This window comes from Lithobates pipiens, unplaced genomic scaffold (assembly GCF_037356315.1).
Source record: "Lithobates pipiens isolate NorthernLeopardFrog02 unplaced genomic scaffold, aLitPip1_a1.2 Scaffold_13, whole genome shotgun sequence".
Classification (NCBI taxonomy): domain Eukaryota; kingdom Metazoa; phylum Chordata; class Amphibia; order Anura; family Ranidae; genus Lithobates; species Lithobates pipiens.
Genome location: NW_027507718.1, coordinates 419915321 through 419931710, shown reverse-complemented (window position 1 = coordinate 419931710; position 16390 = coordinate 419915321). Strand labels below are relative to the sequence as shown.

At 43.9% G+C, this 16390-nt stretch overlaps 2 protein-coding genes across 2 annotated transcripts in view; one reads left to right on the top strand and one right to left on the bottom strand.

Moving 5' to 3' along the window:
- Positions 1 to 994, bottom strand: part of APBB2 (amyloid beta precursor protein binding family B member 2) — a 505529-nt gene extending 504535 nt beyond the window's left edge. Inside the window, exon 1 of the mRNA XM_077477579.1 lies at positions 765 to 994. The gene's annotated coding sequence lies outside the window, so the exon portion shown is untranslated. The remainder of the gene's footprint in view (positions 1 to 764) is intronic.
- Positions 995 to 1226: 232 nt separating this feature from the next.
- Positions 1227 to 15699, top strand: UCHL1 (ubiquitin C-terminal hydrolase L1). Its single transcript, XM_077477590.1, has 9 exons — positions 1227 to 1309; positions 1391 to 1402; positions 3368 to 3493; positions 5801 to 5951; positions 8157 to 8242; positions 8350 to 8397; positions 9658 to 9724; positions 10923 to 10978; positions 15398 to 15699. The coding sequence occupies exons 1-9, from the start codon at positions 1277 to 1279 to the stop codon at positions 15482 to 15484; spliced, it is 666 nt and encodes a 221-aa protein (XP_077333716.1). The 5' UTR covers positions 1227 to 1276; the 3' UTR covers positions 15485 to 15699.
- The last annotated feature ends 691 nt before the right edge of the window (positions 15700 to 16390 follow it).

Below are 16390 nucleotides of genomic sequence, written 5' to 3'. Positions count from 1 at the left end.
TTGTAAGCACCCATCAGTGTTAATCATTTGTCTCAACCCTATAACTGTCACTTTTGCTGCACAGCATGGTCTATTAACCACTTAAGCCCCGGACCATTTTTGCGAGTCGGCATTGCACCTCTTTAATTGACAATTGCGCGGTCCTGCAATGTGGCTCCAAAACAAAATCGCGTCCTTTTTTCCCCACATATAGAGCTTTCTTTTGGTGGTATTTCTGCGGTTATTTTTTGCGCTATAAACAAAAAAAAGTGACACTGGCAGTGAAGGGTTACGTGTGTCCTAGGGGCGTGTTTCTAACTGTGGGAGGCGTGGCTGTTTATGACACGTCACTGGGCAGAACTGGGAGATGCTTGTTTACATTAGCATCTCCCCATTCTTCCTCCCCGTTCGGCGATCACGGGAGCCGTGATCAGACTCATGGAGGTTCCGATTGGAGCGCGCACGCGATGGCACGGCGGCAAATTTAAAGGGACGTACCTGTATGCCCATTTGCCTGTCCGTGCCATTCTGCCAATGCGCTGGTCGGCAAGTGGTTAAAGCTTCCTATCTTTTAGGCAATGCAATGCTGACAAAACACAGCACACGTGTTTGTGCGCCATTCATTTTTAACGGCACGTAAAACGTGGTGTGGTTTTGCTGCGATTGTCACACAATTGCTTCTTTTTGGGCGACAAGCTTCATGCAACGCAGATTGACACGTGATGAACATGGATGGCGTGTTTGAGGTACATAAATGGCCTCCAAATAGCAGGGACATTATTCACCTTCAATTAAATCCGTACTTCGTGTTCTCCTCTATAGATCTCCAGTGATCTCACCCTTCTCAGGATTTCAGGACTGGGATATTGTGAGGAATGTGGACAGTTCCTCTAAGCCTCTCCATTGATCAGGGTGTGATTTGTGCTCCGTCATACTGCAGCCATGTGTATATATGACAATGGTAGATAGATGAGAGCACACCACCCTCCCAACCATCACCCCGACACCCCACTCCGAGTCCGCCCGAACAACGTGCTGCGTACTTAGAATGACACAGCCCGACCACAACGTCACCGGCACCTGACACCGCCGTCCGAGGGGCGCCCCATTCCTCACACCTTCATAGGGGGGTTTCAGGTCCAATCGTCTGTAGACGGTACCATCCAATCTGCACTCCTCCCCCTTCCTCCCCGCCTGAGTTGGTACCTGACCTGCCATATAAAAGCAGCGAGGCGTATCCCCGCTCTCACGCAGTTCGCTTTATCGGAACGACGAGAAGAAAAGATAGTGAGAAAACATGGCGCTACCACCTACCGAGATCAACCCGGAGGTAAGTGATTCTCTCCCCCGTACGCCCCATCCGCCATTCATCTATCTCAGTCTAATCACCCGCCTTGTCTTCTCTCCACAGATGCTGAACAAAGTGAGTGTGCCCGGGGGCGGCGGCTACCGCATCCTCCATGTGTCCGGACCAGCATCCCTCCACATGGAGGAGGCTTCATAACGGAGATGGGCCAGGGCGTGGTCCCTCTGTTCTCCAATGGCGTCCTCCACCCTTCTCCATACATGCCCCTCCACACATGCCCTCCCCCACCCTTACCTCTCCAGACTCATGTCCTACAATTGAGTGCTCCACCCTTCCCTCTCATCCCTGCTCCATCCTTACCCCTCCAGCCATGTGCCCTCCCTGCTCCACCCTTGCCCCTCCAGCCATGTGTCCTCCATTGGAGCCCTTCAGACATGTGCCCTCCCTGCTCCACCCTTCCCTCTACAGATGTGTCAGCCATTGTTAATGGCCTTCCACTCTTAACTTGTATTCTACTCCAGTATGGTCAGCAATCCTTCATACCCTATTCCATTTTCTGTCATTTTTTTTCCACCCTTATTTCTCATGTTCTCCTCTTCCAGAAGCACTAGTCATTGTCTGTGCCACCCTTCTATTCTCAACTGTTATGCGCCACTCTTCTAGAGAAGTGTTGTCCTTTGTTCCTCCATCTACCACTTTTATTTACCCTAAAATGTCATGTTCAGACTTGCTCTAGTACGGTCTGCCATTGTTCCCTCATACTCCACCCTTGTCTGCCATTAACCGTATGCCACCCTTCTGTTCTCAATTGGTCCTTCTATGCCCCACACTAGAAGTTTTGGCCTTTATCGTATACTATCTATTCTCACCATTGCTTGTTATGTTTTTGTTTCTTTTCTAGACATGTCAGCCATTCATCTTTCTTTCACCCTGTCCAAGTGCCATCAGTCTATTCCCCCAATGCTTATGTTCTACCCTTTTCTCTAGGAGTGTTGACCATTGTTTATGTGCCATCCTTCTATTCTCCTCCACCCTTCATTGTGTTCCATCTTGTCTAGAAGTATCAGCAGTCTATCTTCACCCTTCTCTAAAGTTCAACTTGCACCCTTATGATCTCTCCTGATCTTATCATGGTCACCCATTGTTCCATCATGTTCCACTCTTGCAGTGTTGGTCATCTTCCATCCTTGTATTTCATGTTCTCTTACAAGTCTCAGCTGTCTGTCTGCCACTCTATACAATGTATAGTAAGTCTTGTTTGTAGAGTAGGCAGTATGGAAAGCCGAGGGCAAAATTCTGGCAACAAAAGCCTATACTAGTCCCTGGACGTCTAGGACAGGTGTCCGTTAGGTTTGCCTAAAATGGACTGATAGCATTGTGGATTTGTCAGGCTTCTAAAGTGTGCAGTATAAATGTAGCTGTCTGACTCGGTGCAACTTGCGTGTCACAAGCATAGACTACAAGATTGAAGTGGAGTATTTCCACTTTCCAGCTAGATTGAGGACGCCCATCTTGCATGTACCTATTTACATGTCTTAAAAAGCTGCTTACTTTTTTTTTATTTTTTTTTTAGGGGCTGGGTAGTTTACCATTAACCCTGATCTTTCCTGGCAGATAAGCTAACTGTCCAAAGTGTCTATCCTAACAGCAAAGACTTGGCTTTCTGAATGCTGGGGTGATGTCCTGTTGCACTCTTAAATTGTTACTCAGTCTGTCTCCTAGTAACACATAGCATGTTGTGCTGAACAATACATGGCGCCTATAGAGTCCAACTATAAACCCCTAAAAGTAAGAAACCGCTTTAATTTTAGGTATGGTGGGATTCTCAAACTTGATTACAAAACTGTAAGTTGTTTTGGTGGATGCAAACGGACCATAACCTGTGCTGCTCTTCCATGGATGTGGCTAAGGTTACACTGCAGTGGCCCTTCACTTTCAAACCACTACATTGACTGCTTTATGATGTAGACTTTTTTTATTTTTAAGCTCCAATCATTATGGTCTGTAAGCACAATTGAACCCATTTGACTTTTTAAATTTCTCAAACTGAGGCTGGTTATCATACCTGGTTTTTCTTTGCAGCTCTTGGCGAAGTTTGGTGTTTCCAGCTGTAAATATGTGGACATATTGGGTTTTGAACCAGATTACCTAAAAACCTTTTCCGAACCGGTTCGTGCTGTAGTGCTCACCTTCCCACTAACAACAAAGGTAAGGTTTTGGCTCTGCAGTACCAAGTTCAGTCAAAAATTGTGTTCTGGTAGACACATTGGGTCCTAGAATGTTAATTACTTACTGAGAGCAGGATGTCTGTAGTTTTGTTAGCTGCTAAAGCTTATAGCTACTGACTTTCACACAATGGGGCAGATAACAGTTTTGCTGCATGCCTTTTGCAAGGGCTCAAAGCGCAATTGTTCCATGTGCCCTGTTCATACCAAAGTGCAGATTTTCTTTTTTCTTTGTTTTCTGTGTGAATCTGCAAAGTGTGCAGTTTTCTATATGGGGAAACTGACCTTAAAAAGCTTGAACAGGGCATGTAACTCGCGCATGAGAACTGATGTCAATGTACATAAACTCAGATGCGCTTGAAAACGAATCTGCAGTTTTTCTTGCATGTATGGTTTGTACAAGCCCTTAAAACGAGGTATGTTCAGTGCCATCTTCTGTAGCCTGTTTTACTGCTGCAGGTTGTCATGCCACTATCTTGTATATGGGAATCGGCTGTGGCTTCCTGAGGACCTACAGCCACCTTCCCACTGTGTTCAAGATCACACAGCACTTTGTCAATGGCCCTGCAGCCTCCATGGACAGGGCAAGGGGTGACCTAACATATGGGGAACTGTAAACGGGCAGGTAAGCTTATTTTATTGTGGGGGAGGCATTGTAGGTCTATTCTGCAATAAAAAGCCTACCTACTCATTCTTTAAAACTTTAAGAATTGTGCACACCCATGACATGGCACCAAACCTTGGTACCCCAAATTTTCCATAGGTGACACCTTAAAAGCTCCTACAGCCACCTGTTTAATGGTGGATGGGCCTAAAATTGCTCTCTGGCATGCATGGTAATGTGTAGGGCAGTACAATCTGTTATACATGGTTGCCCCAGTGCATTTAATTGGGGGTATTTAGATAGTTTTGTCACAAACCATAGTCCCATGTGTGGTGCCATTTGGTTCTCCAATGAGACCAAGGTTTTTTCCATCTCTGATGTCTCTCCTACCCTACAGAGCTACTACATGTTTGTTTTTGTTTTTTTTTCCCCCTACTTTAAATCTGTTGCTGCAGGTATTTGACCAACCTAAACATGTTGGACCCCTGTAGAGCCTGGAAATCTGCTTAAAGTGGTGTATATATGCAGCATCTCAGGTGACCCCCCCCCCCCCCCCCCCCCCCCCCCATGATGTCACATAACCGCTTCCCGACCAGCCCACAACAATGTACATTGGCAGAATGGCACGGACAGGCAAATGGGCGTATACATGTACGTCCCTTTGAATTTTCTGCTGTTCCATCGCCTGTGACGGTCGGGACCTCCGTGGGTCCCACTGACTATTGCTGTGGGGATACCCACGATCGTCTCATGAGGAGGAATGGGGAGATACTGATGTAAACAGAATCTCCCCATTCTGCCTAGCAACAAGTGACTCTGATCTCTGCTCCCTGTGATTGGAGCAGGGATCTGTAAAAACGCAGCCACAAATCCCTAGGACACACTTAACCCTTTGCCACCTCCTGGTTAACCCCTTCACTGCTAGTGTCATTTACACAGGAATCGGTGCATTTATATAGCACTGATTGCTGTATAAATTACAATGGTCCCAAAAATGTCAATGTCATTTCACTGTGTGCACCATGTCGCAGTCACAAACATTGCTGAACGCTGCCATTTCTAGTAAAAAAAATGCCAAAGCTATCCCCCCCATTTTTGTAAACGCTAACTTTTGCGCAAACCATTTTTTTTTTTAACCAAAAAGATGTAGAATATGTATCGGCCTAAACTGAGGGGAACTTCACTTTTTTTGTTTAGAGCGCAAAAAATAAAAACCACAGGGGTGATCAAATGCCACCAAAAAAGCTTTATTTGTGGGGGGGGGGGGGGAAAGACATCAATTTTGTTTGGGAGCCACAATGCACGGCCATGCAATTGTCAGTTAAAGCGACGCAGTGCCGAATCGCAAAAAGTGCTCTGGTCTTAAGCCAGCAAAATGGTCCGGTCTGAAAGTGGTTAAAGCCTGTGCTTTATGGCAACATGGTGCTGCACCACACTTTCTTATTCCCCCTGCTTCTCCAGCAGCCAGAAACAAGAGAAGCATGGACTAAAAATCAATAAGATCATTGGCTAAAGCCACATTCTGACTGCAGAATTTTTTCAGTTATAAACTGAACCATGAAATGTGAATGCCATGGGATAACTCAGATCTATGCTGGATACATTTTTTTTTTTTTTTTTTTTTTTTTTTTTTTTACTTTCAATATGCTTATCTGCATTTCTAATGAGTTTATTCATACTTTTCAGCTTGAAGAGTTCCGAAACAAAAAAGCAGAGGAACAGAAGGGCAAAAATCTGAACTCTGAAGTGTTTTACATGAAGCAGACACTTGAAAACTCTAGTGGACTTGTTGCTTTGATTCACACTGTAGCTAACAACAAGGATTTTGTGAGTTTTGGTGAGTTTGCAGGGTGTTTCATTTGTGTTGTGTTTTGGCCAGCTTTTGTGAGACACCAAATGGGTTGTTTATATATTTTTTTCTCTCCTGATATGTGGACTGTGTACAATGCATTAATGTGGGCTCACAGGTCAGCTTCTCACTTCACTGTCCAGACCTGCTCCAGCTCTCACCCTAAACTACAAGAATGCTTTGGCTGCTTAAGCCATGTTGCAATTGGCAGATGAGAGCAGAATCTGATGGCGATCCAGATGTAAGAGTGAACTGATGTAGGGGGTGACGGATGAAGACCCTGATATAAAGACAGCCTCTGAAGGGTGCAGACTGAATTTTTGTTGCTGGCTTAATGGCTTAAAGTGGTTAAGCTGCCCAATGCATTTCTTACAATCCCCTCTGCTATATTAATGTCTTGTGTTTTTTTTTTTTTTTTTTTTTTTTTGTGTAACTCCTTTCATAGTGCCGATCAGCGCTCATGTGACTGGCCACCTTGCTGGTCTCTATCTGACAGCTGCAGCAGGCAGAGCTGAGAAACACCTACTGATCTCAGCTGAGTAGAGGCAGCCGTCATGTGAGCGCTATGAAATTGGGTACATAGGCATTTATATTAAAACGCATACACTGGCGATATTAATATAGCAGTGGGTATTGAAAGGTAGGAAGGTGAAAATGTGAGACCAGTTGCTGACCAATACACAAGGACACCCAGATGGGCTAATGAACTATCATGACACTGATGCACAGACCCAAGGTTTATATTTTACCATAGTTTTAATTCAACCACAGGTACCCACGTAAGGCTAGAGTTGGAGTATGCAAGGACCTTCCTACCGTTTCAAATTGGAACATGGCACACTTACTTCCTTCTGACCCTTATGAGACTATGCGCAAAACATTTTCCATAGCGGAGGGTATGGTAGGAATGTCGTTGCATAAGGCAGTGTCATCTTAAGAGTGGCAGTATGACTTTAATCATCACATTGGCTTGCTCTACACCACCCAGGAGCGGTTCCAGGATGTGCCTACCCACACTACTGAGAACTCATCCAGTGATTGCCAGCTGCCCACATCAATGACTTGCCTATCAGACAAGCATACCTACTATGATTAGTAGCTTGTAAGTTAGCACATTGTGGTGATTAAAGTCATATACTGGCACTGCCTTGTCTTCCCTGCAGAGTTGCTTCTAGCTTGTCTACAGCGGCTGCCACTAAGGCTGGATTCACATCTATGCATTTTTAGTGATTTTTGCATATTTGCACTACAGAACATTCCATAGGAAACCATGCTAAATGGACTGTAGCACAAAACACTAAAGGCATAGGTGTGAATCCAGCCTAAGTCTGCATACTGCACATCCTCCAATGTGACTGCTTTAACCTATCTACCCAGGTTTTTGAATTGGGCTGATGGCCTCCAGTGCGCTGGATCTCCTCCCTCTCGCCATTGCATTATGACAGCAGGGGAGAACAGAAGAGGGCTGCAGGTGACAGGCGTGTAACCTGACTGCATTGTCGGGGCTCAGCAGCCATGAAAAACAGTGGTCAGTTTGCAAGGGGGGCAGCACCAGCTAGGTATTTCAGGTGATGGACCAGGCCAAATTACACAGCACACTACAGCTTTAAATGGGGAGGTATGGACATTCTATATACTGGTCTTGTACCTAAGGTCCAACATTAAGGCAATCAAGTTTTCCTCTTAAGATCTGTCTTCACATGCTAGCTGCCCATCTGACGCTAACCCAATTTAATTTAAACTAGAATACAGATGAGGCCTTCTGGTCTGAAATGGTAGCCCTGTATGTTATCGCTTAAAATAACTAATTCTTCCTATCCTAAAGATGACAATATGTGGCAATTTTGCTTAGGCTTCTGTATTAGCAGCTTCACAGGTCTGAACCAGTCCTGGGACTTGCAAAGCTACATGGATGACACCCATTGCAGTTAATAGGGATGTCCTCCCTGCACTAAAATTTTGGCTAGAGCTGCTGCACACCTGATGGCTCCCAATGCAGCCCTCAATCTGCATGCTGCTTTGAGGATGGTAAGAGGCTAATGGTCCTATTCTGATGCAATAAAGGATGGCTGCATTTTATTTTCCTCCCTGGAGTTGAGATATAAAGATCACATTCAACAGATGCTATTGGGCTGAATTTTTATGTTGTATATGCTGCGGATTCAACTAAACATCTAAAACTTCTCATTGTAGTTGACGATTCTTCACTGAAGAGCTATATTGAGAAGTCTGCTGCTGCCTCACCTGAGGAAAGGGGAAAGCTGTTGGAGAAAAATGAGGTAAGTTTGCAGTATTTGTAATTGCCCCTAACATGTCTTTCCCTCTGCTCAGTGCTTCTATTAGTGGGTGAATCAAACATCTATTAATGCAGTCTTTTGTATTCCAGGCCTTGTTGTCAGATTTCAAGTCTGTTGCAGCTGAGGGTTTTATCAGGGTAAGTGTGTTGGTAACTGAATATGGGCCTAGTCTGTATTGTATACAACTTGTGTGCTGTTGGCTTTGTAGCTCTTAAAGTAGTAAACAGGTTTGTTTTTCTAAACCACTGTCATACTTCATTGCCAGGAGCAGCCCCAAACCTCTCAGGTCCCCCTGCTTGGTGCCCCCATAGAAAGCTGCTTGCTATTGGCTCACATGTGTGCCCACTCTATCCAGAAGACTGAGAATGGCTCAGCCCCACTCCCCCTCGCTGGCTGTGATTGCCAGTAGTGGGAAATGGTGGCTCCTGCTTTCTGAGCCAATGTTCTTCATGCACATCGCTGGATCAAATGCAGGCTCAGGTAAGTATAAGGGGGGCTGCTGCACACAGGTTTTTACTTTCATGCATATAGTGCATGAAGGTAAACTCTCAGCCTTTAAAGCAGTTGTATGCATGAAGGTTAAAAACCTGTCATGCTGCAAGCCCCCTATTTTACTTGCCTGAAAGCTGTCCTCTTCTGGCCAGGAACAAGCGCACCAGCTCTAGCTGGTGTCATATGTCCTGATTGGATGGATTGATGGTGCAGCCATTGGCTCACTGCTGTCAATCAAATCCAGTGCTGGGGGTCAGGGCAGAGCCATGCATTCTGTGAATGGACACAGATGCAGTACTCAAAGCACACCTGCACAGGTCTCCACCTTTAGGAGAGCCTTCTCCAATGTGAACACTTGATGCAGGGTAGGAGCCACCAGTGCTACTAAGGGACCCCAGTACAGGAGGACCAGGGCCACTCTGCAAACTAACTGCACAGTGGCAGTAAGTATGCCATCTTTGTAAGAGGGTTTACAACCCTTTAAATCTCATTCCTCCAGATGAACGTATTGCTACACTTCAGCACATTTTACATCCAATGGGTGTACACAATGACCAAGCAGGGAAACTTAAGAAACTGGGTGCAAACTAGTGCATTAGGCAACAGTTTTTTTTTTAATTAAATATAAAAGTCAAACATAAGGATGGGATTTGTGCAAAAGTCACTATAATTGTGTAACTGCATGTCTCTTCTGCCGTACAGCAAAACAATTGATAGCTCTAAAACCTTGCTGGCAAAGAATGGGTATAGACAAAGCTTTGAGGCTTATGTGGAATCTGATCACTTGGTTCATAAACTAGCATTCCTTGATGAATGTCATGTAACATTTACACTGACAGAATTGCATGTTTACCTCTATTAGGATTGAATACTATTCACTAACTGAAATCTTATTGTTTCTACAGCCAGATGGAGGTGACCAATGCCATGTGTTAGTGCTTGTTCCTGCAAATAAGCACCTAACGGAGATTGGCAAGTATAGTTTGAATTTGCATCTCTTAAAGTAGAACATCTGAAAGGGGGGGCGCAGAACTTTCCTAACACTTTTTGGAGGTATTTCTGGAGTAGCCTGCTCTGAGCGATCTGAACTAAGATGTTCACTCATTCCCTGGCCACCTTACAGGTCCCAGGAGGCTGCAGGTCAACCTGATGTAGATCAGTGAGTTGAAATGTGGCATGCAATTCACAAATTAAGATTTGTTACAGGCAAGTAATTTCTTGAATAGCGGGAACAGGCCACTTTGCTGGTTTTTATTCTGCATTGCTTGTTAAACTGAAGACTTGCAGGGTGAGGTTATAGGGGGGACAATAACTACAAAATATTAGCGCTAAACCCCAACACAAGCATGTAGACTGTGACCACTAGACTAGTGGCACAGGTGAATGGCAAGGAAATGCTAAGCAGACCCTCCAGTGTAAGTGTGTATAAATGTGATGGGTGACTCAAACCATATGCAGAGTCCTGGGCTAATGTCCAAGAGAATCCAAGTTTATTGAAGTTATCAAATCTTACTTGGTGGCAAGCAGTGATTGAAAGTTGGCCTAGCAGAGCAGATGTAGCTTGCTGATCTCCATTCAAACCAGCAAGCACAGGAAGTTGGCTGCCAGACATGGGGAAGCGACAAGGGACTCTAACCAGGAAGTGATGTCTCCAGAACTAAGTCCTCAGCCACTGACCTGGAACAACTTGTTCTAACTTTCTATCACAGTCTGGGATTACTGCTCAGCACCATGTAAGATTTATTAACTTTTAATAAACTTGGTGAATTTCTTGAATGTTTTATGTCAACTTTCTTTGGCCCAGGACTATGCATATATGCTTTAACTCCAGCTATTACAATACCTAATACATACAACAGCTTCTTGGGTTTAACACTGGGGCAGCTGTTTAGTGTCTCTTGCAAAGGTTATAGGATGTCCAGGGGCATGTTCCCCTAGCTTTGCCAGTGTCCAGTCACTTGAATGACTCGGCATATAACACTGAGTTTGACTATTAATCCTGAGTCCTGTAATCCCAAAATGTATGTTTGTCTTTTTGTGTTAGGGCTGCATGGGGGGGTTAGATTATAAGCTGCTATTCAGTGAGTATAGGTTGGGGAAATGTAGACTCTTCAAACTAAGGTGTGGCAAAAATGTACCAGAATGTAATTCTAAGATCCTTGTCTTCTAGATGGGCACCTTGACAGGCCTATTGACCACGGACCATTATCTGAATCCTTCCTGGAGGTACTGTAGTAAATATTTGGCATTGATGCGTGTAAAGCAAATGCCAGTTTCATAATTTTCTATGGCAATGTGGTGTAGGTCTCAACATGGCTAATATCTTGACAACTGGTCAATTTCTTAAGGCTGCTAATAAACAGAACAGTTTCATGAGCCTCTCGTACATGGCTTGCTTGAGTTGACTTGGTCAGCATGCCTATGTTCTGACTCTCTCCTCCGGCACTACCTGTCAAATGCACCAATTTAAAACAATTGGACCAAGCACTTGCATGTGGTTGCAGTCAGGTTCCATGAAAAATAAGGCATTTGGTATCTCCATAAAAGCTTCTCTTTACTACTCTGAAAAGCAATCTGCCACTGTGACACCTAGCCAGCATTTTATAAGCAAGTCACAAAATACTGCATCTGCCATTTAGGCTTTTTTCCCCAAGTTTAGTGTTCACAAACACTTGTGACAAATTGCTCTGGACAGACCCTTGGTATGCTGACTTGTTGTTGTTTGGGCAAACTCTCTAGTGGCTGAGGCTGATTGTATTGCTGCAGTTTTCCTGTATGTAGATATACATGCCAGAGCAATTATTGGTGGTAAAGAAAAGTCAAACTCCTACAGTTGATTCAGGGTTTTCAACAATCAAGCCACTGCATCAGCTGTGCTGCGACTCACCAGGTCAGGACACAAATTCTAAAAGGGAACAGCACACAAGCCTTTGTAACACTAACTACTTGCTTACTGGGCACTTAAAGCGGAGGTCCACCCTAAAATGGACCTGCGCTCATCGGAATCCCCTCCCCCCCCCCCCCCCCCCCCTCCGGCGCCACAATTGGCACCTTTTCAGGGGGGAGGGGGGTGCAGTTACCTGGTTAATCCAGGTAACTGCACCCACTTCCGGGATAGCTGTCTGCGGAAAGGGGCGTAGATTACGCCCCTTTGCGCAAGTGCCCCGCTGCCTGCTGGGAAACACAGTTCCCAGAGGCAGCGGGGACCATCCGGATTGCGCCGCGCGGCTCGCGCATGCGCAGTAGGGAACCGGGAAATGAAGCCAAAAGGCTCCATTTCCTGATTCCCATACCCAAGATGGCGGCAGCAGGACCCGACAGACGCCCTAGCGATCGGCTTCGGGTGCTGACATCGCGGGCGCGCTGGACAGGTAAGTGTCACTATTTTAAAAGTCAGCAGCTGCAGTATTTGTAGCTGCTGGCTTTTAAAAAAACGCGGAGTCCCGGTGGACTCCCGCTTTAAACCCCCATCCTGTCCAGACTTTTTTATTTTTTCAGTGCTGATGCACTTTGAATGACAATTGCACTGTCATACAACACTGTACCCAAATTTATTTTCCCCACAAAGCTTTCTTTTGGTGCAATTTGATCAACTGCAGTCTTTAAATTTTTTAAAGACTTTTTATTGTGTGGGTTTCTTTTTGTTATAAAATTTGCAAACGGTTGCTTTTATCCATTGATATAAGCTGATGGGTTACATGGATAGGTGGCACTGGTGGGCACAGATGAGGCAGAATTGCCTATTCCTCTTCAGGACCCATGTCCCTTGCACACAATCTGGTGGCAGCTTTTTTTTTTCTCATGCAGTCAGTGTGAGGAAAGATTACTGAGCTTTTGTTTACATCATGTGATCTGCTGTCATTGGCTGACAGCTGATGCATCAGGGGCCAGGGCTGGTCCCTTTATCTAATCACCTAAAAACTTGGTTATCACAGCGCATGCCCTGCCTGGAGCATGTCATATGACTGGCACCCAGAAAGTCTGGTCCATGCTGTGGCTGTCATTCAGCTATAGCACAGACACCAAGTGGTTAGTGAATGAAAAAAATGTATACTCTCAAACGAGTTGCATATAATCCATAGGATGCATCATTCAACAAGATCAGCTGGCAAGCAACAGTAGTGGGGTGTATAGTCTAAGGCTGCATTCACACCTGAGCGTAGCGTGATTCGCAGTGTTTTTTACCATGATTCGCTGCAATTTTGTGCAGGGCAAAAGGTCACCAATGTTAAAAGAAAAACGCCCATATCTGCTCAATTTGAGTGACAAAGGATCCAGAACTTGTTTGAGCTCCAGGCGTTCGGCTTCAGGCGATATGTAGTGGAGATGTAGACCATCTCCATTGAGAATAGAATTTTTCCCCTCTAGCATTTTGTAGCTTCAGGTTTCAAGCTACAAAACGCTCAGGTGTGAATGGGGTCTTAAAGCAGCTGACATGTTTTGAGGGTGTCCCCTCTTCAGAGCTAGACTTGGTATGCAGGTCAATGATCTTTATACAGAAATCTGGTATCAAGGGAATGGCTCATGTGATTTAAGGCCCTCCCTCTTGGAGGGCTAATACAATAATTGGTAATGATGCATGTCTGCATTTAAATAAAAACAAAGATCACCAGCTATAAAATAAATATTCTTGTGTACTATTCTTGATATCTATTTCATGTATTGGAGTAAAAATGGAATCTGCATCAAATGTACTGACACTTTTCTATCTACAGCACCAAGCACTGCATCACATTTGTAATTGGTCAATACACCTATATAATCCTTCTCCTTGGATGGCAGGAGAATCAAGCCTGTGTGCATTCCTCAACAATGGCAAGTTGTCCACATGCCAGAGCACCTGAGCAATCTTCCCTACATCTGGCTACTACAAACATCCAGTTATGCAACATCTCCCCCCCCACCCCCCCCCCCCCCCCCCACGCATCCAAATTGTCTTGACTAATTACAAATTAGAAGTGTGGTGCTGTGGATAAGGGAGTAGTCGTTACACTAGGCTTTGATTCTCATTTTATTTTTACTCTAATACATGAATTTGATATGAAGATGGTGTTGTAAATGTATACATAAATTTGTGTTAGAGCTGCAACTAATGATTTGTCTGTCAACTAATCCATCGATTATTTTTTTTCGATTAGTCAACTATCCGATTATTTATTTTTTAATGAATCTAGTGGGGTTTTTTTTTGATTAGCCAATTAATCCTTTGGATAACCTTGAGGGTATTGTATGGCACTGCAGCAGGGTATTGGCTGGGTATGGAGGGATGGCTGCTTCCATCTGACCTCTCCCCTCCACTGCACAGATCAGTACGTAGAGGGGAGGGAGAAACCAGCGTCATGAGGCCGGTTTGTTTACAAGTGATCACTCTGTCGGAGCGATCACATTGTAAACGCCTGGGTGTAGAAAGATGGCCGCCGCTTTGGAGCTAGGCCGAAGCCTCTCCTAAGGCTGAGATTGCAGCATGTGCGAATGGATCGGTGACTATTCATTGCACCCTTTAGGGACAGAGGGGAAGAGAGGGGGACAGCGGCACAGAGGGCATCGGTAGATACTAAGCACTACCACCACTGACACATCGACACCCTGCACGCACATCAACGCATTTTCTTAGTCAATTGCATCGTGGCAGCTCTATTGTGTGTATACACTGAACATTGTATATAAGAATGTGTATTATAGCTCGTGATCTTTACCTTAATTTGGAATGATGCATGGTTGCATTTAAATCTATTGTAGTTGCCTTCCCACGAGAGGGAGGGCCTTCAATCACATGGGCCATTACCTTGATCAGATTTCTATAAAGACCCTTGACCTGCATACCAAATCTAGCTTTTTTTGGACTATACATTCCACTACGGCTTGCTAGATGCATCTTATGAACTATATACTCTATGCTCTAATATGTAATTTGTTAAAGTATGCACTTTTACATTTTTCATTAAAGCGTTGTAAAGGTAATGTGCAAGGCTTGTGTGCCCTGTTCTTTCCCTTTCAAAATTGGCATGCTTTCCATTTTGGATTTAAAAAGGTGGGCTCACCAGAGACTGAATTACTACATTTTAGTAGACGACACTCCGGCATCTCTCTGCATCCTGCATTGTCTCCTTCTGAAAAGCACTTTTCATAGGAAACAAAATTGCTTGTCAAAAATATGATGGTTATTACTAGGCTGGTGCTGCATCATTTACACTGCACATGATACAGTAGTCTGGTGTCGCAGGACAGGGGGGACAGAGTAAGACTTTAGTTTGCAAATGTAAACTGCAGTGTGGTGCTGCAGCACATGGCATGTGAACTAAAGCAGAAGCCACAGCTCCATGTACAGAAACGGAGGCTGAGCATGGAAAATCTACATGCAGGAAAAGTATAACATAGAGGTAACTTTATGCTACTCCCTACAGCACATGCTTTAATTGGGTAACTAACAAACATGTTGCATACAACAGTTTCTCCACATGGTGTAGCTATTGCACCTCCATACTTGGTAGCTGTGTTTAACCTAACTGATCCCTGCATACTGACACTGCTGATAGGAAAGTTGCATTCTAGTTCAGTAAAGGTTTTTAAGTGGCATAGCTTTAGAGCAAGCACCTCAGAAGTAACCATATTAACACTTTTTTTTTTTTTTTTTTCTGGTTTCAGAATGCAGTTAACGTTTGCAAGCAGTACACTGAGCAGGCAAAAGATGAAGTGCGTTTTTCAGCTGTGGCTCTTGTCAAGGATGCATAATCTTTTCAAAGTCGGGCTTCTCACGGTTCTGTTAATAATGCACTTTTGTTTACCTGACACTTAAGCTTTTCAGCTAATGTTTTACCTGCTTGCCATTCCAACAAATCTTAAGTGCTTTTTCAACTGTTCACCTACCTACAAAAAATGTGCCTGTCTTGATTACTTGTTTTGCACTTCTGTTCAGTAGTTCTGAATAAAAATATTTTGAAGTTTGACTATTCTTAAATCCTTGACTCCAGCATACAGCAGTCAATATTACAGTCAACATGGGGTCGTCCTATTCATGTAATTTATAAAGCTGATTCAACTAATCGATTATGAAAATGGCAATCAATTAATTTCATAATCGATTAATCGGCCAGTAACATAATGGGTTAAAAAAGAGCCCTTTATAATGCAGAGCAAATCGCTACTGTAAAAGATGAACCCCTTACAGTAGTGATTATCTGCTTTTTCTACTATAAAAAGCAAATTTGTTTTTTAACCCCATTATGTTACTAAACGTCTTGGATCTGGTTCACAGCTTTTTTTTTTTGTGATTTTTGCAGAAATGCACTACAGTCCATTTACATGATTTCCTATGGGACACATTCACATCCGAAAGGGTCAGGGACTTTTAACGCAAAATGGTTCTTTATTGGTTCAATATACTTCAATGAAAAAGCATGTAATGCATTTTTGCTGCAATTTGTGTTTTTTTTTTTTTTTTTTTTTTTTTTTTTTTTTTTTTAAATCTGCCCAAAAAAATGCAAATTGCAGTAAAATCATGTGAACAAAAATCAAAAGGCACTGCAGAAACAGATGAAAAGAACTGCATAGGTGTGTACTGAGGCTTATGCTGGCCACACAGATCAGTTTTCAGATGAGACTATTCAAACTAAAAATCTTTGTACATTCACTGAATGA